At 45.3% G+C, this 21,823-nt stretch overlaps 5 protein-coding genes across 8 annotated transcripts in view; all 5 read right to left on the reverse strand.

Annotated features, from left to right (window-relative positions):
* Nucleotides 1–13,955, reverse strand: part of LOC310768812 (interferon-inducible GTPase 5-like) — a 43,855-nt gene extending 29,900 nt beyond the window's left edge. The window contains exon 1 of the mRNA XM_083627608.1: nt 13,741–13,955. The gene's annotated coding sequence lies outside the window, so the exon portion shown is untranslated. The remainder of the gene's footprint in view (nt 1–13,740) is intronic.
* LOC310768763 (interferon-inducible GTPase 5-like) overlaps nt 1–21,823 on the reverse strand; it is a 131,487-nt gene that overhangs the window by 7,059 nt on the left and 102,605 nt on the right. The window contains 1 exon segment of the mRNA XM_083627519.1: nt 21,324–21,460. Coding sequence (XP_083483645.1) covers nt 21,324–21,432 — 109 coding nt within the window. The 5' untranslated portion in view covers nt 21,433–21,460.
* The window catches only part of LOC310768814 (interferon-inducible GTPase 5-like), a 64,278-nt gene continuing 52,458 nt past the window's right edge, over nt 10,004–21,823 (reverse strand). For both annotated transcript variants that reach the window (XM_083627618.1, XM_083627620.1), the window contains exon 2: nt 10,004–11,524. In XM_083627618.1, the coding sequence (XP_083483744.1) occupies nt 10,264–11,496 (1,233 nt within the window). In that variant the 5' untranslated portion in view covers nt 11,497–11,524 and the 3' untranslated portion in view covers nt 10,004–10,263. The remainder of the gene's footprint in view (nt 11,525–21,823) is intronic.
* On the reverse strand, nt 15,661–21,443 carry LOC310768833 (interferon-inducible GTPase 5-like). Its single transcript, XM_083627680.1, has 2 exons — nt 21,316–21,443; nt 15,661–18,238 (listed from the first exon to the last, which is right to left on the reverse strand). Exon 2 carries the CDS (start codon nt 18,220–18,222, stop codon nt 17,065–17,067), a length of 1,158 nt encoding a protein of 385 aa, XP_083483806.1. The 5' UTR covers nt 18,223–18,238; nt 21,316–21,443; the 3' UTR covers nt 15,661–17,064.
* The window catches only part of LOC310768832 (interferon-inducible GTPase 5-like), an 80,638-nt gene continuing 74,475 nt past the window's right edge, over nt 15,661–21,823 (reverse strand). For all 3 annotated transcript variants that reach the window (XM_083627677.1, XM_083627678.1, XM_083627679.1), the window contains exon 3: nt 15,661–15,824. The gene's annotated coding sequence lies outside the window, so the exon portion shown is untranslated. The remainder of the gene's footprint in view (nt 15,825–21,823) is intronic.

Raw genomic sequence — 21,823 nt, forward strand, 5'->3', positions numbered from 1 at the left:
TTCAAAGTTTTGGTGCTGACCTTGAAAGCCCTAAAGGGTTTTGGCCTAGTATCTGAAGAAGAGTTTCCACCCCCATCGTTCAACCCGGACACTGAGGTCCAGCTCCAAGGGCCTTCTGGCGGTTCCCTCCCTGTGAGAAGGGGGTTTACAGGGAACCAGGCAGAGAGCCTTCTTGGTAGTGGTCAGATGTCAAGGAAATAAACAACTATCTGACTTTTAGAAGATATCTGGACGCAGCCCTGTTTAGGGAAGTTTTTAATGTTTGATGTTTTATGGTATTTTAAATATTTTATTGGAAGCTGCCCAAATGGGCGGGGTATAAATAATAAATCATCATCATTACTACTACTATCGCTACCACATCTGATGTACTGCAGATGCAGGTCTGGTTATGCAACCATGGGCATCACATGCCCTTATCAGTTGAATTTTCCTCATAGCACTGCTCTGCTCCCCCAGCTTGCCATTTACACCCCAGCCTATGGATTTTATCCAACATTACTCATGCTCAGAGCACACCAGTTGAAATGAATGCACCTTATTAACTGGAAGGTTAAAAAAATAAATGGAAATTTCTTCGATACTTTGCAAATATTCTACACCGCAGTAGTAGGAAGGCCAGGTTCTGCGTAGTCCTCTTTCATCAATGCCCCGCTACTTAAGTGCCGACAACTCAGGTGCTGCTGAGACTGGCACAGAGGCAACAACAGCAGAGGTGAAGGATTACTTCCATGGGATGCTTCCACAGGTGATCCTTTGGGACTTCCCAGGAAAGGCAGCATCCCCGCTGGCCACCGGTCTGCTTGGCCAGGAATGCGGCTTCGGCTATTTGTTGTGATCTTATCTTGTCCTCGCTGGTTACCTTCACTTTCTCTTTTGCTTTTAGTAGTGTGAGGGTCAGGAGGGAGAGAGGGTATAAAAGGGAGATACAGAGAGAGAGCAGGACGGAGAAAAGTGCGAGAAACCTCGAAGCAAAACGTCTGAGAAGACGACTGAGCTTGGCTGCAAAATATTGGTCCAGCAGCAGGAAAGGAGTTGAACTTTTCTCCTGGGTCTAGAATGATTTCCGTTTCTTTCTGAGCTTCTTTGCGTTAAAGGAGATTCTGATGTCCTTGCTTGGTGGGGGTGGCAGAATGATTGTTGTTGTTGTTTACCTTTTACCTTTTTATTGTTATTATATTAATTATATTATAGCTGTCGTGATATTATATTATACTATCATATCATATTACATCCAGTGCTTTTTTTTCTTAAAAAATGTTTAGGGGTACTCTCATTTGACCATTCAAAACCACCATTTTATAGTTCAAATTAGGGAAAATAAATACAGTAAATGGTCAGTGCAAAGAACATGCATTACCTCATATTACACAGCTCACAGTAACTTCCACATTGGCATGAGGTTGTCTGCACTAACATCTTCCTGATTCCCTTCTGGGAAAGGAAAGGAAGCTGCCATCGAAGGTGGTAACAACAAAATGTTTAGGGGTATGTGTACCCCTGCGCCCCCCCCCAGAAAAAAAGCACTGATCATATCATATTATAAACAATAAGATTATTAACAATGATGTTCTAGAAGGCTGCCATTTTCCCCCGTGGCAAAGGGACTAAATAACATGCCATCACCATTGAGCAGAGCTGGTGCTACATTAAGAGTTTTAAGAAACTGCCCTGAAGCCTATGCGGCTGGTCTCCCTTTTGAGTGATCATTCAATATTTCCCTCTGCAGAGCCCCCCCCCCCCCAGTTGATGGATATTACCACTACAAGAAAGCAGCAGGAACACTTTTTGGCATGTACAAATGGTATCTGTGAGCCATTTCTGATTAGAAAAATGGCATGGCAAGTGTTCAAGGCAGGGCAGAAGATGCTGGAGGTTCTCTTGGTTCTGGGTTGGTGCTGCCTGATGAGCCTGGGTAGCTCAGTTGGTTAGACCGTGGTGCTCCTAATGCCAAGGTTGCAGGTCCCTGTATGGACCAGCTGCATATTCCTGCATTGCAGGGGGTTGGACTAGATGATCCTCAGCGTCCCTTCCAATTCTACAGTTCTATGATTCTACAACTTTGCCAAGTCGCCCTCCCGGGGCTTTCTGTGTCCTTCCATGACTGTGGTACCAAAGATGAAACTTCCCTTCCCCATGCACTTTAGTCCTGCTGCAAAATCGCCTCCCCATATCAATTCAAACAAACAAACAAACAAACAGACCGACCGACAGACAGACAGACAGACAGAGACAGACAAACAGAAGAATCCCCCACTGATAACACCCCACAGTTAATGTATCATGCAATTAGGTCCTTAGAATGTCTTTAATGCTAAAAAGGATGTTATGCTCTTTTTTCCTTTGCTGTATTTCATTTATTTATTCATTATATTTATATAGTTTTCAGGACAAGATAAGGTTGCTGATAATGGGTTGTCTTCAACTAACATCTACTCAGAGTAAACCTATTGAAATTAATGGACCTTAGACATATTAATTTCAGTGAGTCTATGCTAAGTAAAACTCTCACACAAAGATGTTTTAAGGGTTATGTGTGAATGCATGCACATATAGATTTTTGAGAGATTGACAACAGGCAGAATTCTTCACTTTATTGAAATACTACCAACTGCTGCTCAAACAACCCACTGGTAGAGACAGGCCCCAAGTAGATTGATTTTCCCACATAAACCACGGATTGTAAAGATGTCCATAAAAGTGTGTGGAAAGCTATCGTTTAACTATTACAGTTTTCTTCTCTTTCTCAGATAAACTGAGCCACAAGGAATCACTGTCATGGATCCTGCCATAACAATAGAAACCTTAACAAAAGACCTTGCTGAAGTGAAGTCTGCTTGGGATCAAAAGAAATTCGAAGCTGTTTTTTCATGATGAATTTTCACGAAAACTTTTTAAAAGTGGAAATACCCAACAGATAGGGAGATGCGAGGAGCTGAACTTAAATATTGGAAAAATTAGAAACTGAGAGAAACGGAAAATAATAAATTTGCCCACTTCTCTCAGGAGATTTGCTGAGGGAAATATTTGCTGACATTCCCCCTTCTACACAAATGTTAATGAGGCAGGAGTCCCTGTCCTCTTTTTCAACTCATCCCCCCCACATCTCCTCTAAAATCTGCTCTGGAAAGTTGCTCCCAGCTGGGAAGGTGTGCAAGTCATTCGCTTGGGTGAGGAGAAAACATGATGCAGACAGTGATGTTGAAGCTGGAAGCTCCTCATATCCTTCAGAAGAAGGATATTGACAAGCTGGAACGAGTACAGAGGAGGGCGACCAAGATGACCAAAGCTCTGAAAACCAAGCCTTATGTGGAATGGTTGAAGGAGCTGGGTATGTTTATCCTGGTAAAAAGAAGAATGAGAGGAGATACGATAGCCATCTTCAAATATCTCAAGGGTTGTCACACAGACGAGGGAATAAGCTTGTTTTCTTCTGCTCCAGAGGGTAGGGCCCAGCGGCGTAGCGTGGGTTGTCAGCACCCGGGGCAAGGCAAGTAATTTACGCCCCCTAACCCATGGATTTGCGCCCCCTAACCCGTGGATTTGCGCCCCCTAACCCATGGATTTGCCCTAACCCCAGATGTTGCGCCCGGTGCGGCCCGCCCCCCCTGCACCCCCCACGCTACGCCACTGGTAGGGCCTGATCCAATGGCTTCATATTACAAGACTGAACATGAGGAAGAAATAGTTTATTTTTTAGAAACATTCTAACATTCTGCAGAGTGCAGAGCAGCTATAGAGCCCGCATGACAAACTGGCTTTGCAAGCCAGGCAGACAAGAAGGACACCAAACTCTCCTCAGAGTGATCCTAGACTGACAGCAAAGCTTGTGTCTTATCTGACACCCTCAGTTTTAGGGGGACATCATGCAGGGGGGCACTGGGCACAGGTTCCTTCAAGGGTTTCTATAGGCTCATGCAGAGAGACTCGCCTTCCCTTCCCCCAGCTTGTCATCCAGCTTCCTGCAGCCTTGGGAGCTGGAGCTCTTCGCCACCCCCACCCTCCAACTCCCTCTCAGTGCAGATGGGGCAGGCAGGTAGTTGCCGTTTCCCGTCTGTGTCTCTTGGGGTTTGGGCCTCTACATTGGCCCCTGACAGGGATCCCCCCACCTTCCTATCGGGACACAGTTTTGCCAAATGCCCCTGCCTCCCGCGCACAAAGCAACTGTGTGTTTCCCAACGCCATTGACTCCCTTCTTTCCATGCCATCCTAGTCTTCCCTCTTTCTCTTGAGCCAATCTGCATTGGTTCAACTGCTTGCCCCTGGCTGGCTGGGTCGCTCATCCCTGGCGCAGAAAGACTTGGAGTGTGGCTCCTTACTAGCGGAGGCCCCCCAGCCCCCCTCTTTTCTAACGTCCGTTGCTCCTGATGTAACCCCAGCTGTAGGGAGGCTCTGACTAACTCGTCCAGCGACTGCATGGGTTGCATCTTCGCCATCTCATCCAGGATCGATGTGTTCAATCCTGCTCCATAAATGAGTGCCAGCGGTCCCGTGTTTTGTCCCCAGCCAACCCTTTGCAATAAGGCATTGAAAGCAGTCCAATTAGAGGCCACAGAACTCTCCCCCCTCCAGTCGCAGATTCAACAGTTGTTTCTCAGCCACTGCATGCTCCATGGGGCTCTTGAACATTGCATCCATCTGTCCCCAGAATTCCCGCAGCTTTCCCAGTGTGCTGTGCTGGCCCTCCATTAAAGTGATGGCCCAGTCCTTAGCTGGTCCTTCCAGCCAGCTTATCAGATAAGCTATCCGCTGTTTGTCCGAGCTAAATTTGGCTGATCTCACATCCAAAATGTAATTGGATTCCGTTTTAAGGGCAGCATAACGTTCTGTGTCCCCATTGAATTTTGCAGGATGAACCCCAGGCCCCTTGCCAGCCCTGAGGTCCCTTTCAGCCTGTGTGTTCCTCCTTTGTTCATCTAGAGCTCTTGCTAGCATATCGAGCTGTGATTTGAGTTGCCATGTGTAGCTTCTCAATTCTATTATGGGTCTGTGGGCTCTCCTGCCCCTCCCTCTGCTCCCCCAGCTGCATTCCCCACGTTCCGCACTTGCCTTTCCCATCACGTTCTCTGTTGGCCTCCGGCATGAGAGAAAAAGTGAGTCCGGGCAATCTGTTATGGCTTGGTCTCTCCCACAAACGTGAGACGAATCTGGCTGTTAATTATTTCAGATTTATTGCTAAAACAACAAACTAAGACGGAGCTTCTCTACTCACCACCCTCCCCAGAAGATGGAGTTGCCCGGACTCAGCTCCTCCCCCTTCCCCAACACGGAAGCCCCCATCTTCTCTTCCCGTATCTTTCGTGCATCTCTGCTCCTTTTTTTAAAAAAAAATTATTAAAGATTTACTGGGAGCGGCCGCAGAGACCACATAACACTGGTCTTGAAATACCTACATTGGCTCCCAGTACGTTTCCGAGCACAATTCAAAGTGTTGGTGCTGACCTTTAAAGCCCTAAACGGCCTCGGCCCAGTATACCTAAAGGAGCGTCTCCACCCCCATCGTTCTACCCGGACACTGAGGTCCAGCACCGAGGGTCTTCTGGCGGTTCCCTCACTGCGAGATGCCAAGTTACAGGGAACCAGGCAGAGGGCCTTCTCGGTAGTGGCGCCTTCCCTGTGGAACACCCTCCCACCAGATGTCAAAGAGAACAACAACTACCAGGCTTTTAGAAGACATCTGAAGGCAGCCCTGTTTAGGGAAGCTTTTAATGTTTGGTGTATTATAGTATTTTAATATTCTTTTGGAAGCCGCCCAGAGTGGCTGGGGAGGCCCAGCCAGATGGGCGGGGTATAAATAATAAATTGTTGTTGTTGTTGTTGTTGTTGTTGTTGTTGTTGTTGTTGTTGTTTTACAGAAGTAAGTGTAATGTCTCTCATTTTTTTCCATGTAACATTTTTACAGATACGTTTCATTTGTTGAGACATTAGGGGAGGGGGAAAAAAAAGAATGGGTGGAGGGAGGGAAGACGGGTGGGGGTGGGGTCGGGTGGCGATGTTTCTATTATACTTAATGTATGTAGGGTATCTCTGCTACTTTTGAAATCCTACGAGATTTGGCAGAGCGTATTCCCAGTAGTGATGTATGGAAGTGAGAGCTGGACCATAAAGAAGGCTGATCGCCGAAGAATTGATGCTTTTGAATTATGGTGCTGGAGGAGATTCTTGAGAGTCCCATGGACTGCAAAAAGCTCAAACTTCTCTATTCTTAAGGAAATCAGCCCTGAGTGCTCACTGGAAGGACAGATCGTGAAGCTGAGGCTCCAATACTTTGGCCACCTTATGAGAAGAGAAGACTCCCTGGAAAAGACCCTGATGTTGGGAAAGATGGAGGGCACAAGGAGAAGGGGACGACAGAGGACGAGATGGTTGGATAGTGTTCTCAAAGCTACCAGCATGAGTTTGACCAAACTGCGGGAGGCAGTGGAAGACAGAAGTGCCTGGCGTGCTCTGGTCCATGGGGTCACGAAGAGTCGGACACGACTAAACGACTAAACAACAACAACAACAACAACATTTCCTGCATTCCAACGTCTTGCCCACTATCGTAGTTCTCACACATCTATCTGTCCCTTTGGTCAGAGCTCAGATTACAGCTGCTCTCCCCCTCCTCTCTGCTTTCTGCTGTTAACTGTCATCTCCCTCTGCCTGCTTCTTTTCCTCCTGTCAGCATCCAGCAATTGAGCTGGATCTGATGCACAGCGCAAGTGAAACATGTTCTTAAATAAACTGAAATTTGGCTAACAACACTTGGCTCTAGAGCCCCTGCTGCCATACTTGTCCCAAGTCTCTTTCTCAGTTGCCATAATTCTCCTCATGAAGTTCCATTTTCAGCACCACAGAAACTTCAACATGGAACTTAAGTCCCTTGCAGTTCACTCTCAGCTATTCAGAAAGCCAAAGCAGTGTTGTAAATCAGATGGTGTTGGGCAGAGTCTGAGAAGTTTGTGCTCGGACTGATCGATCACAGGGCCGTGCAAACCTAAGGCTACCTGGGAGACGCTTTGCCACTTTTAAAATAATAATAATAATAATAATAATAATAATAATAATAATAATAATATCTTTATTGTCATTACCCCCTCTCGGGGACAACGAAATTACTTGACTGCTCCATAAAAACACTAATTAAAACAATACAGTATAGTACAGCAAGGAAGATTAGATGACTTTCGAAGTCCAGGCTTCCCATTCAGGGCTGAGATCGCTCTGGAGAAGAAGCTGTTCTTAAGACGGCTTGTTCTTGTCTTGATCGTCCTGTATCTCCGCCCCGACGGCAGGAGCTCGAAGAGACAGTGACCAGGACTTCCAAGTGGCAGATTGAAGTGCTTGCTTAGTAATGTAGAAATTGCTTGCTGTTTAGAATAAAATCTTAAATCTTCTCACTCACTTGTGTTTTGTATTGCCTCTGAATCTCAGTTTAAAAGAACCATCTAGCATTTGGCAAGACAAGCATTCATAACATTGCCAACAGAGTACTAAAGAGCTGAGGATAAAAAATGCTAATGGAGGATTATATTTTTAAGAGAGACCTTTATTCCAGGTAGGGTACCCATCCTTTTCTTAGATTCCTATTTTGTTCTGTTTTAACGAACAAGGAAACAAACAAACAACAAAACTAAGAAGTCTGCAGGCAGTGCTCCAGACTGCCTCTCACTTTAGGTTTATCAGTGGCCTGTAAGGCTTAGCATCAGAAAGGCCAGGGTGAAGCTGCAAAGTTCTTTTTAAAAATGTATAAGCAAAAATTCACAAAACTCAGACACCTCTTAATTATGTTAAGATCAGAAATAACCTCCCACCCATGAAAATATCAAATAAGTATGGAGGAAGGTAAACCCACTTAACTTCCTCCACAAAGAGCCCCTGGATTTAGGTAGACTTAATCCAATTTGTAGGGTCTCCTATGCCTGCAAATTTCACCCACTTTGGCCAAAAGGGGATTATTTGATTCCTCATTATAATGAATGGGGACACAGAGCTTTATTTGGTTAGAGTTGTCTGGAACCCAAAACACAGATATAAGCAGAGAGAGTACAGAGTAATTAATGCACAGATACTTGGTCACACCTAGTGAGTTTGAATGTGTTTTGCTATTTGTCAATAAAAACTATATTACTTTGAGTGTTTATTTGTGCTGGCAGCCAGTGGGGGAACATTTCAACCTCCAAGGCTTTCAGGCTGTAAGGCTTTACAGAAAAGTTGCATTCTGAGGAGGGCTAAACTCATTCCACAAATAAGAGCTGGTGTTGCTGACTCCCAGCTTGATGCATAGCCAATGCATAGCCATCTCTTAGTGTAGCTGCTAGTAGCTGTCAGTGTAGCCCCCTCCGACAGCTGGAAAAACTTGGATTTTTATCTCAGCAGGTGGTAAAATCAAGCATGGACTATAACAATCTCAAAAACAATTGGCTAGTGATTGGAATGAACAAGTTCAATGTGCACTGAATTAGTTTGAAAAACATCTGAACTACATGTGAAAGTAGTTCCCATAATTGCTGGGTAACCTGAACATGAATTAAGTTGATGTTGGGGCAAAATGAAGAATGATTTCTGGCTCATCTTCAAGTTCATTGTCACTTTCTAAGCGCTTTAGAGTATTTCTACAAAAAAAATTGCCAAGGGTAATTTGGATGAACTTGAAGTGAACTGAACATAAAGAGAACTGGTTTGTTTCATAAAGGGATTAACATGAATGGGAATAAGTTCTTTTATGGACATGTTGAACTTGAACTAGTTCCAAGCTCTGATATGGACAGAGACCCGATTTGAAGTCTTGTTTGTTCTGATGTTGTCGTCTCTGGTTTTTTTGTTTTCTCAAAAACCAAGAAAAGAAAAAAGAAAATAAAAAGCACATATCCCTCAAAAACAAAACAAAACTAAACAAAAACAAAGAAAGAAAGAATAAGAAGCACCGATCTAGAGTTATTTGTGGCAGGAGGACACCCAAAACTCCCTCTACTCCAACTATGTTGAAGATGAACCACTCTTTCTCTGTTTCATAGCATCCTAAAATACAAGGAAATTTGTGGGCATGTGTATGCTTACTTACAGAGAAAAAACCCCAAAAACTCAGGCTTCCCCTACCCACCCAGCTGGTGAAGAAAAGATTAATCATTACAACAAGGAGGCTGAAGGAAAACAGGCTTGTGGTTCAGGTTAGGACAATTAAATCTGGAGTGTTGCCTATAGCTTTCCCATGCCTGGATTAAATGATTTTTTTACAACTAAAATTAAAACAGTTGGGGAAATAATTGCAGTAGGGAGGATTCAGAAAAAAAAATTCTTAAAATTTTAATATTTATAATTTTATTGAGATTAAGTCAATAACGCAAAAGGAAAGAATAGCAATCAAAGGAGGAAGAGAATACATTATAACATTTTTAAAAGCAGCAATAACAAAATAACCACAAAATATACTAAAGGCTACAAAACTATATAGTATATTTTTGCATGGATAAGCATGTCTCGCAGGATCCCACCCAAGACGATATCTGTGTTAGATCTTGTTTAATTTCAACTGCTTCAGATTTTGATATCTCCTCATTAAGATCAGTAACTTTTTGATCCAGGGCTGTAATTTTAAGATTCGCCTTTGCTAAATTATCCTTCAGACATTAATTCTGCATCACAATTTACTTAAGCGTAGCAGCAATAGAACTCTCTGAAGCCATTTCTCTTCTCTTCTTTTCTCCATACTTTACGTTTTGCTGCCGCAAATTTGCTGCATGTCGGAGGAGGGGGAGTCATCCGTCGTTTTAACACTGACAGGTAGGATATAAGAAGAAGAAGAGGATTTGATATCCCGTTTTATCATTACCCTGAGGAGTCTCAAAGCGGCTAACATTCTCCTTTCCCTTCCTCCCCCACAACAAACACTCTGTGAGGTGAGTGGGGCTGAGAGACTTCAAAGGAGTGTGACTGGCCCAAGGTCACCCAGCAGCTGCATGTGGAGGAGTGGAGACGCGAACCCGGTTCCCCAGATTATGAGTCTATCGCTCTTAACCACTACACCACACAAAAATTGTCCAGGCAGGCTACTGATTAAGCTTTGTTACAATAGGGCTGCCTTATGTCTGGGATTCGTCCGTTGGAAGTAGTGTCCAGGCAGAATTTTTGAAAATTGGTAAAAATGTCTGTGAAATGTCAGAAGTGTTGATTTTTTGGGGTAGATTTCCTTTAAAATAGCTCTAAATAGCTTTCAAATAGAAAGATGAGATAATGCGTGTTGTACCTGGATGTCTCTTCCCAGGTAGATGTATTGGCTGTTTACTTGCGTCTCTTGGGCTCAGCAGCCTTTGCCAGAACTTTCTCTGCATCTTTCACAGCGTTTTCCAGGAAATTCTCCAGCAAGTAGAACGTGGTAGCAAAAGAATTGACCCCACCATAGAGAGACCCCAACACAGGTATTAAATTCAGAACCTCCTCTGCCACTGTTAACATTCCCCACATTGCTGTCCTCTCCAGGAGATCCATGACGAATTCTGTTGTGATCATACCGGTGCTTGGGGTATGTTCAATAACAGATTTCAACTCCTCAAAAGGTTTCCTCACACGATTTGCTAGTATATTGAGGGAATCGTCATCCAAGCCAAAAACTTTGCAGATATCACTCATTGTCACAGACACAATGGCAATGTCACAACTAAGCGAGAGGAATGGGAGAGGAATCAACCCAACACCACAACTCACAATGGCTCTTTTCCATATCAGGCTCTTCATAGCAGCCTTTTTCTTTTTAATGCTATCTTTTGTTAAAATCGGAAGACACATAATTAAAACATCTCTCTTGATTTCATCCTGTTCCTGTTCAATGGTCTCTTGAAGCAGGGGGAAATCATACTTGCTCAAATCCCACCTTGATATTAGAAAGACCCTTGGAGAAGACTCACCTAACGCCTTCAAATTATCATAGCTATCTTTCCGTATAATGTCAAGAGTTTCCTTCTCAGACTGCATCATCTCATCGGTGTCCCCCACATTGATGCCTTTTGTCCGCCTGTCATTATCTATATCGATATCCACTTTGCTGCGCACATAGTAGAATTTCTTCTTACTTTTCTGGATCTCAAGAGCCAATTTGGTGTCATCCTCAGTGAAGCGTCCCGAGGAGACAAAGATGAAAAAATCATAACGGTTGAAATTGACCTTCTTTAGGTATTCCTTTGTACTAAATTCAGTTGTTCCAATTCCTGGTAAATCCCAAATTTTGAAGTTGGGGAATGCGGGGTGTGAATATTCTTGTGGCTCCATTGTTGTTTCTGTCACCCCCGTAAGAGCTGCACCCTCTTCATGATCTTTCATTCCTCGCAGGGCATTGACAAAAGATGATTTCCCAGCACCTGCTTTTCCTGTGATGGCAATTTCCAACGTGATGTTATTTAATAAATTTGACTGCTGTTGAGCTTCAGCTGAAACAGCTTCAAATGTTTTTTTTTCCAAAGCAGCCTTCAATTCAGCAAGGTCTTTTTTAAAGGTTTCTATTGTTATGGCAAGATCCATGGCAGTGATTCCTTGTGGCTCAGTTTATCTGAGAAGGAGAAGAAAACTCTAATAGTTAAATGATATCTTTCCACACACTTTTCTGGTCATCTTTACAATCTGCGGTTTATGTGGGAAAATCAATTTACTTAGGGCATGTCACTGAGACTAGTGGGTTGTTTGAGCAGCAGTTGGCAGTATTTCAATAAAGTGAAGAATTGTGCCTGTTGTCAATCTCTCAGAAATCTATATGTGCATGCATTCACACAAAACCCTTAAAACATGTTTATGTGAGATGTGGATCTTTTTTGAACTCAAATTGTTCATTCCTCTAGAGTAGGCATGGCCAAACTTGGCCCTCCAGCTGTTTTGGGACTACAACTCCCATCATCCCTGACCACTAGTCCTGTTAGCCTGGGATGATGGGAGTTGTAGTCCCAAAACAGCTGGAGGGCCGAGTTTGGCCATGCCTGCTCTAGAGATTTGACTCTAGAGGAAGCATTTACACACACACACTAAGGATTACTCTTTTTTTTTTTTTTTTTGCTAAAACTTTGGATAAAACACTTAATAAAAAAAATAAGCCAATGCACTGTGCGTATCCCTAGTATATTCTGGCCAAGTCTTGTCCTGCCACTTTCACAAAAGTGACCATAAAATGAAGAATATTTTTAGAAATATCACCAAGGGGGAGATAAAAAAAGGAGCCAAAGGGTAGAAATAAGTGATGCAGAAAGAGCCCAGAAATATTCTTAAAGGGCAGTACTGGGGAAAATATCCACACTGGGTTCTTGTCAACTAACCTTTACCCAGCGATGACTCAATGAAATTAATAACCATGCCTAAGATCCATTAATTTTAATAGGTCTACTCTGAGTAAATGTTAGTTGAAGACAACCCATTATCAGCAACAATATCTTGTCCTGAAAGCCATATAAATATACAGTAATGAATAAATGAATGAAATACCGCTAAAGGAAAAAAGAGCATTAAAGACATTCTGAGGACCTAACTGCACGATACATTAAGTGTGGGGTGTTATCAGTGGGGTTTTGTTTGTTTGTTTGAATTGATATGGGGAGGCGATTTTGCAGAAGGACTAAAGTGCATGGGGAAGGGAAGTTTCATCTTTGGTACCAGAGTCATGGAAGGACACAGAAAGCCCCAAGAGGGCGACTCGGGAAAGTCGTAGAATCATAGTACTGTAGAGTTGGAAGGGACCCTGAGGGTCATCCAGTCCAACCCCCTGCAATGCAGGAATATGTGGCTGATCCATGCAGGGACCTGCAGCCTTGGCGTTATCAGCACCACGGTCTAACCCACTGAGCTATCCAGGCTCATCAGGCAGCACCTACCCAGAACGAAGAGAAGTTCCGGCATCTTCTGCCCTGCCCTGCCTCAAACCCTTGCCATGCAGTTTTTCTAATGAGAAGTGGTGTTCGGATAGCATTTTTACACTCCAGCAAGTGCTGGGACGCAGCTGTGTTCCTGCTGCTTTCTTGGACTGGGGGGGGGGGCGGACTGCAGAGGGCTATATTGAATTAACACGCAAAAGGGTGGCATTGGCTTCAGGGCAGTTACTTAAATCTCTTATGCTTTGCTTGTGCACTAAGGGGCAGCCCAGATGGTCTCTGCTTCGTCAGCACTCAGGGCATTGTTTGGAGAATAGAAGTTGCTGTATTCCTCTGTTCTGTACCCCATTCCCCGCTCTGACAAAGAGGGTGGGGTAGGGTTGCCAGACGTTCCCAGTACAATATGCATGTGTGCTTGGGCCCAGGGTCTTTTGCCTCACCATCCTCACGACTGACTCCCTGTTGCTACTCAGCTTCAAAGAAAAAAACAGAAAAAACAAGTGTCCCTGGGTTCATTGGAAAAAAAACCTGGTGACCATAGGGTGAACTGCATTGCAATGCTAATAAACGTCTTTTATTAAACTTGTCGGGGGGAGGGGACTAGTAGCACGAGCTCTACTTGCTCCCTGGTGATGGCATGTTATTTATTCCCTTTGCTGCGGGAAGAAGGGCAGCCTTCTCGAACATCATTGTTAATAATATTATTGTTGTTTATAATATAATATGATATATGATTTCACAGTAGCTATAATGTAATGGTTAATATAATAATAAAAATGTAAAAAATAACAATAAAAAGGTAAAAGGTAGACGACGACGACAACAATTGTATCTGTCACCCACCAAACAAGGAGCTTAGAGTCTCCTTTAACGCAAACAAGCTCAAAAAGAAACGCAAAGTTCAACTCCTTACCTGCTGCCGAACCGATTTTTTGCAGCCAAGCTCAGTCCTCTTCTCGGAGGTTTTGCTTCGAGGTTTCTCGTGCTTTTCTCCGTCCTGCTATCTCCCTCTGTCTCCCTTTTATACCCTCTCTCCCTCCTGACCTCCACACTACTAAAAGCAAAAAGGAAAGCGAAGGTAGCCAGCGAGGATGAAATAAGATCGCAACAAATAGCCGAAGCCGCATTCCTGGCCAAGCAGGGATGCTGCCTTTTTTGGGAAGTCCCAAAGGATCACCTGTGGAAGCATCCCATGGAAGTAATCTTTTACCTGTGCTGTTGTTGCCTCTGGGCCAGTCTCAAAAGCACCTGAGTTGTTGGCACTTCTTACTACAGCTGTGTGGAATATTTGCAAAGTACCGTAGAAATTTCCTTTTTTTAAAAAAAAAACTTTCCAATTAATCAGGTCCATTCATTTCAGCTGGTGTGCTCTGAGCATGAGTATATTGGATAAAATCCTTAGGCTGGGGTGTAAATGGCAAGCTGAGGGAACAGAGCAGTGCTATGAGGAGAATTCAGCTGATCAGGGCAGTGGCGTCCCTGGTTGCACAACCAGACCATCATCTGCAGTACATCAGATGCGCACTGGACACAGACTTATTAATATAAGAATGCAATGACAACAAGGTTCTGCCTCATGTTTGAAGTATGTCAAGTTCTTTCTTCCAACCCTCTCTCTGCATAGACCTCTCCTGTTATTTGCATTAAAAAGATTGGGGGGGGGGGGTTGGCAGTGAAAGGATTTCATTAGCATGTGCAGAGATACTTTGTTCTGCTTAGGGAGCCCCTTCAGCACTAACTTGTCTACTGAGGGCCTCCTGCACATCATTGATCACGTGACCCATTTGCATTGCAGAAAATGCTGAGAATGGAAAAGCACCATAAGGGATGTTATATTGGTTCACATGCTCAGACCTGTCAGGTTTCACTGTCAAGTTCCATGAACTGGGAATGTCCATAAACTCAAAGATGGGCTGTGCCTTGTTGTAGCTGTGCACTGAAGATCAGCACTGATCACTGGTTTTGATCTTGGAATGACATACAGTGGTACCTCAGGTTACATACCCTTCAGGTTACAGACTCCGCTAACCCAGAAATAGTGCTTCAGGTTAAGAACTTTGCTTCAGGATGAGAACAGAAATTGTGCAGCAGCAGCAGGAGGCCCCATTAGTTTAATTGGTGCTTCAGGTTATGAACAGCTTCAGGTTAAGAATGGACCTCCAGAACGAATTAAGTACTTAACCCGAGGTACCACTGTACATACTTCTGAAGGGAGACCCCGAACAGTGACTGAAAACCCCTATGCAGTTTAAAATCACCAAGGTACTTTGAGCTTATCTCCAACAAAAGCCTAATAAACAGGTACAGGCACATATTTCTAACTAAATGCTCTGCTGGTGATGATTTGCAACTTTTTATCCTGCATAACCTTGAAAGGGGAAAGTAGCTTTGGGTTTTTAATATCTTGGAGCAGAAATTAGATCCTGTTTACAAGTTGCCCTCTCCCCCTCCCCTGCCCAACACACAGCTCTGCTCAAACAGGTGATTTCTGAGAAAACGAAAGTTAGTGGGGTTGCTGTAGGTCCTCCTCCTTCTTGCAAATCCTTTCTTGGACTGTGCTGGGTCCTGATTGGGTTTCTGAATTCTTACTGCAGTACAGTGTGTCAAAAGATTTCAGATTAAAATAGCCACTGCTGACACTCAGAGCGTGGGACAAGAAATCCCCCCTGCAGACACTTCTCAGTTGGCTTTGCAGATGCAGTTGCTACCTGCCTGCCCGATTGCAAGTAAACGGAGTCGGGGTGTATGTGTGGAAAGAGCTTCAGCTCCCAAAGCTGACCATGTGAAAGCAGCATTGATTATAACACAAACATCCTGGCAGTGGCAAGGAAAATATTTTAACCAATTAGTTTATTTCATAAAAGCTTATACACCGCTTGATTCTAATAAAACCTCAAAACGGTTTGCAAAAAGATAAAACAATAAAATCATGGGGGGAAATTACAGCCGTGCTTTAAGATATGCAAGAGTTAAAATACTAAAACAGATTAAAGTTACCTCAACTTTCTATTTAACAAATGCACTTGTGGAGGCTCCTGTCTAGCTGAATGCCCTCCTTAAGTTTGAGTGTGTATGAGGGAATGAACATTGTGAAATAGATGTTGCATGGGACTTGTGATACAGAGCTAACTCCTGTTCCTAAAGTAAAAAGCAAATGTAGCAGAACGAGAGAGAGAGAGAGAGAGAGAGAGAGAGAGAGAGAGAGAGGAGAGAGAAAGTGAATGCTACAGCCTGCATAAATTACAGCTTGATATCATCCTTGCAAGCAGGTTCACATAGGACACTAGTGGGTTGGTTTTTTTAGTCTGCCATCAGATACAGAAAAATTCATTTGGGGACTGAAAGAATTAGAAATATAGTAAAAAGTCCATTTGTCCCAAAGTCTCCTTTTGGTATTGGTCTTAATTCTTATACATTGGGTAAAGGTTAAGTTAAGGGACCCCTGAGCATTAAGTCCAGTCACAGACAACTCTGGGGTTGCACTGCTCATCTCGTTTTACTGGCTGAGGGAGCCAGCGTACAGCCTCCGGGTCATGTGGCCAGCATGACTAAGCCACTTCTGGCGAACCAGAGCAGCGCACAGAAACTCTGTTTACCTTCCCGCCGGAGCGGTAACTATTTATTTACTTGCACTTTGATGTGCTTTCGAACTGCTAGGTTGGCAGGAGCAGGGACCGAACAACGGGAGCTCACCCCGTTGCAGGGATTCGAACTGCCGACCTTGTGATCGTCAGGCCCTAGGCTCTGTGGTTTAGACCACAGCACCACCCATGCCCCATCACATACATTGGGTAGAGATACTAATTTAATTATGCTTGCATTCAGATTATTTCACTTAGGTTTTTTTATGAGAAGCTTAATGTTTATGGAATTTTTAAAATAAAAAACCTGATCATCTGATTATTATTTTTTAATGTCTTTTGGTGGTGGTGGTTGTTTTTTTAAAAAAAACCACACTGCCTCTTCATGATTAGCAAATCCAGAATAACTCATGCCAATTTGCTCTATTATCATTCATGATACGGATGGGAGAATTGATCTTTTCTTAGTGCAGACTTTGAATCATCTGGGTTCGATTTTAAAGCTTGGGACACACACAAGCCTTTTTACATTCCCAGACTTTGCGCTCGCCATGTCTTCTGGGAGCTTGTTTTATAAAACACACAAATGGAAACATGTATATTTCGCCAGATTCTATATATCAAGCACTTAGTCAACATAGCACATCTGCTTGCTGCTAAATGGACTTTCCCCCCTCTGTCTCAAGAGCTTTGGCCAGAACCCTCTGGGTGTCATCAGCAGCACCCGATATGCATTTCTGCAGCATGAAGTAGGTGCGAAGAAGCGAAATCCCAACAGACAGAAGGCAGCCAAAGATGGGGAAATGCTTCCAGCGGTGATATTCATAAGCCATCACTGAGAGTCCCACCAAGTCAGGCAGCACCCATAAAATGGCAGAGAAGATTCCCAGGGACTGCATTGCTGCTTTAAGGGCTGTGCTTGTCTTTCCAACACACTGGGCCAGAGCTGCAAGGGATGGATTGTCCAGGCCAAAGTCTAGGAAGCACCAGGAGCGGAACTTACTAAACAGAAATATGGGGAGAAGGAAGGGAACTGGGCTTCCAAGAGTGACCAGCAAAACAAGCCTTTTGGTCCAAATCTTCTCCTTCACAGTGATTTTCTTTTTCTCTAACATAGGCAGGCAGATGCTAGGGAAGCGGCGCAGAAAGGCTTGCCTCTTCAGCCACAAGAGATCGTTCTTCAGTGTTTCCTCCAGGAAGGGGAAGTCAAAGCAGTCGGCTTCCCAGTTGGAGACGATGAAGACTTGTGGGTCCCTCACTCCTTCTTTTACCAAGCACTCCTTGCAGTCCTCCTGGATGTGCAAGAGGACCTTCTTCCTATTGTAGCCAGATGGCTGTTGCCTCTTGGCGGCCGACAGGTCCAGGTCTGCTTTGGTGCGCACAAAGTAGAAGCTCTTGCCCATATCTTGGATCTCACGGACCAGGTCAGAATGGGTGGAGCGGAAGCGCTGGGAGCCGACGATGATGAAGAAATCAAAGTGATTTAAATCGACCTTCTTGTCAAATTTGTCCTCCCCAAAAGTTGGCGTTCCCCTTCCGGGGTGGTCCCAAAGGATCACTTGCGGAAGTGTCGGGTGTGGGTAATCCTTGACTTGCACAGTCGTCATCTGTATGCCAGTCGCAGCGGCACGTGGGTCATCGGCACGAAGACCCAGCATGGCATTGATGAAGGAGGACTTCCCGGAGCCGGGCTCTCCTACTACGGCAATGTGGAGCGGAGTGCTGTTGAAAAAGTGCAGTGGTTTTGCCAGCACGTGCGACACAGCGCCTGCTAATTGGCCCTGAGAAATGGCTACCTCAAAGTCTTCCACCATTGTGGATCTCGGTGCACTGAAGAGAAAGGAAGCAGAAAAATGTTAAGCGAACGGCCTAACTAGAAGCATTCATTTATTTAACAAGAGTGGCATGCCCTCTGTAAAATTTCTAGCGTCTGCAATATTATTATCATTTGCCAAGCAACAAAGCTTTATAGGTAGAAGATATGAAGTTCATGGGACGTCAGGAGCTGGAGTTGGTGTGCAATAAAACACCCGTTGTCAGCGATGTTAACTCTTTACTCAAAGAAAACCAAACAGCGCAGGCTGAGTGAACACAAGTCTTCGCAGTATCTCTTGCCCCAATGAAGCGGTAGCAAGAACTGTAGGTCCCCACATCCCTCGCTCTCTAAGGCTCCTTCTTCCCCAGCAACCTGAATTTCTTTCGTCTTGTCTCTCATTGCTCTGCCCTCTTCATTCCTCTTCATGTTCTGGGACACCAGGGGGACGGAAACAGGTTGCACCACAAGGGGGAGATTCCCTGTCTCTACTCTGCCTCTTGACCCCCCTCCACTTCTGCCTCTGATTCTGGACCGCTCTCTGCCACAGACTCTTCCTGCTCACTAAACCCTGTTGCCTCTTCAGCTTCCAACATCTCCTCCTCCTCCCAGTCTGCTCTCTCTTCTCCCTCTGACCACTCATCTCCATCCCACCCCCAATCTCCTGGCTCTGAGATTCTACCCCTGGGGGTTCCTTTGGAGGTTCCCCAACTGGTGCCTTCCACCACTCCTCTGCTTCCAGCCAGCCCAGGACACAGGAGCAGAGCCCAAGAGCCCTGAATATAGAGGGGGACATGAGGAAGCATTTTAAGAAACTGCACTTCCTGATTTGTTTTTATTTTTTTTAGGTTGGGGAGGGAGGCTGTGCCCATTACATTGATGATTAAACCTTAAGTGTTTTTAGAAAGATACAACAAAGAGTTATCAGTCTGAAGGTGCAGTAGAGGAGGGTCTGGTCAAAAAGATGAAGGGGTTGGGGTAGTTTTATTTAAGTATGTTTTAAGCGCGCATCCTACCTTTAGACACTTTATGTAAATTCTGCCCCTGCTTGTCATTGAAGTCAGAGGTTTTCTACCTTTTTGAGTCCACGGCTCCTTTGACCAAGCACCTTCTTTCTGCGGCACCCCTGTGGGGCTCAGGAGCCCAGCTATGTCACCCCTTGCCTGCAGAGCTGGCAGCCTCTCACCCTTTTTCAAACAACCCCCGTCCTTGTTAAGTCTTCCCTCAGCCTCCTCTCCCCTCTCCTTGGGAGTCCTCTGGGCAGCTGCTGATGCAGCCCCTGGTCTCTGATCTACTGTCCCTGCCTCTCCACAGGGACCTGGGACTTGTCTGTCCATTCCCAACAGCAAGGGCTGGTGGTCTGGCTGGCCTGGCTCCCTCGCCCACTTGCCTGCTTACTCTGAGGCTCCATTTCAATTCCTGGAAACCAGCACCCCCTGGCCAGCCCCAGAGGCATCATTCACCTGGGGATCTTGTAGCCAGGGCTACTGCAAGAAATAGCTGTGCAAGCCTTTGGAGGAGGGAGGGAAGGAAGAGGGAAGGAGGCCAGTGTTGCCCACGGCACCCCTGACCATCATTCAAGGCTCTCCAGGGTGCCACAGCACACTGGTTGAAAACCACTGATTTAAGTAATTAATAACCACATGTGCCTAATGTGTCTGTGTTCCCCCACCCCCTCCCCCCTCCCCCAATGTGCACATTACCAGCTTTCCGAAGGATTGGTTTCTGTTCTCAGATTCGGGAAAATCTCCCCCCTCCTTCTCCCCAACTTGTGGAAGGACCAGACACAAATTCCTTGCCTCCTGGTCCCTCAGCAAACCTTCCCCCCTCCCTTCTCTCTCTCCCCTCCGAAGAAGTCACCTGGAAGGCTGCTGAGATTTTGTGTTGGTGTTGCTGAGAGAGGAAAGTGAGGGGGTAAAAAACCCTCTAAACAAACGGGGGGGGGGGCGAAGTGCAGAGCAGGGTCCGGCTTGTAAAGATGGCCCAAAACTGGTCTTTTCTGACCCCCGCTCCCTAACATCTTCCCTTCAGGGAGGGAGAGAGTGGGATGGGAGTTCTTTTCCTTCTGATCCTGGCATCCAAGGTGAGGGAAGAGTCAGGAAACGAGCGGGAGGGGCTAATGAACGAGGTCTCCCTCTCTCTCCCCCCCTCCCTCCCTCCCTGTTGCAGGTGTGTGTTGGGTAAGCAGGTGAAGAGCAGCCTCGAAGGGAGGGCTGTGTGCACCAGTGGAGAGATCTGGGATCGCCAGGTTGGGGGGGGCAAGGGAGGTGGGCTGTGGACTGTGTGTGTGTGTGTGTGTGTGTGAGAGAGAGAGAGAGAGAGAGAGAGATAGAGAGAGAGCGAGAGCGAGAGAGAGCGCTCTGAAACCAGAAAGTTATCCTTGTGGAACAAATCAGTACGATATGGTTTGTATGTCTGTTTATTGTTTTACAACTGAATTACATTTAAAAAAACTGTCAAGTCACATCAAAATGTCATTTTCTTTGCTGAAACCTTTTATTAAGAAATAATAAATTTAATACTGGATTTTCTTTGAAGGATTCATTACAAGGGGAAGTGCGTGAGGAATTGAATAGGTGGAGGAGAGAGGGAAAGAAGAGCTACTTTTTCCGTGGCTAGGGGGGGGGGGCGCAATCTGGACGGTTCTGCCAGGGGCGCCAGATCACCTAGCTAAGGCTCTGCCTGCTTCCAAAGAGTTTTCCTCTCCACTCTGCGAAACCCCCAAAAGGGATAGAGGCAGGAGGCGAGAGGAGCAGGAGGGCAGCCTCGTAGCAGCTGTAGAGGGAGATGTCGAATGAACACGCGTCACCGCTCGAAAGGGAGACCCGCGTTGATTTCAGAGCAGTTACTTACAACTCTTAGAGTAGCACCAGCTCTGCTTGCTCCCTGGTGATGGCATGTTATTTATTCCCTTTGCAGCGGGGAAGAAGGGCAGCCTTCTCCAACATCATTATTCATATGAGTAAAAATAAACGATTCTGCCCCCCCCCCCCCCCCGCCTAGCTATGAGCTCAGAGTCTCCTTTAACGAAAACACGCTCAGGGAAAGAAAAAAAAGACACGGAAATCATCAGAGCCCCAGGAGAAATGCTCACCTCCTTACCTGCTGCCAGTCCGGTTTTTTTGCAGTAAAGCTCAGTTCCCTCTTCGGAGGCTTTGCTTCCTGATCTCTTAGCCTTTTCTCCGTCCAACTGTCTTTCTCTCTCTCGCATTTATTCCCTCTCCCGCCGGATCGCCGCACTACTAAAAGCAAAGAAGAAATCGAAAGTACGAGCGAGGACGAGATTGCAACGCACAGCAAGAGCCGAATTCCCCGCTAGAGGGAGCTCCAAACAGCCTGATTGACAGCAGTGCAGCTGCCTTTCCTGGGAAGGTCCCAAAGGCTCACTCGTGAAATTTGAAGCATCCGAGATGGTTAATCCTTTACCTCTGCGGTAGTTGCCTCTGTGCCAGTCTCAGCAGCTCCCGCGTTTTCTGCACTTAAGCCCCACATGGCACTGATTTCAGGGGGATGATCTAGATGACCCTTGGGTTCCCTTCCAGATCTGCAATTCTACGATCCTAGATCCTAGTGGCGCGAAATGTTTTGGCACCTGCAAAAAA

This window comes from Podarcis filfolensis (genome assembly GCF_964270895.1).
Source record: "Podarcis filfolensis genome assembly, chromosome: 8".
In the NCBI taxonomy this organism is placed as follows: domain Eukaryota; kingdom Metazoa; phylum Chordata; class Lepidosauria; order Squamata; family Lacertidae; genus Podarcis; species Podarcis filfolensis.

Coding starts and splice junctions, on each gene's coding strand:
- LOC310768833 (XM_083627680.1), bottom strand. CDS start 18,222: ATGGTGGAAGACTTTGAGGTAGCCATTTCTCAGGGCCAATTAGCAGGC.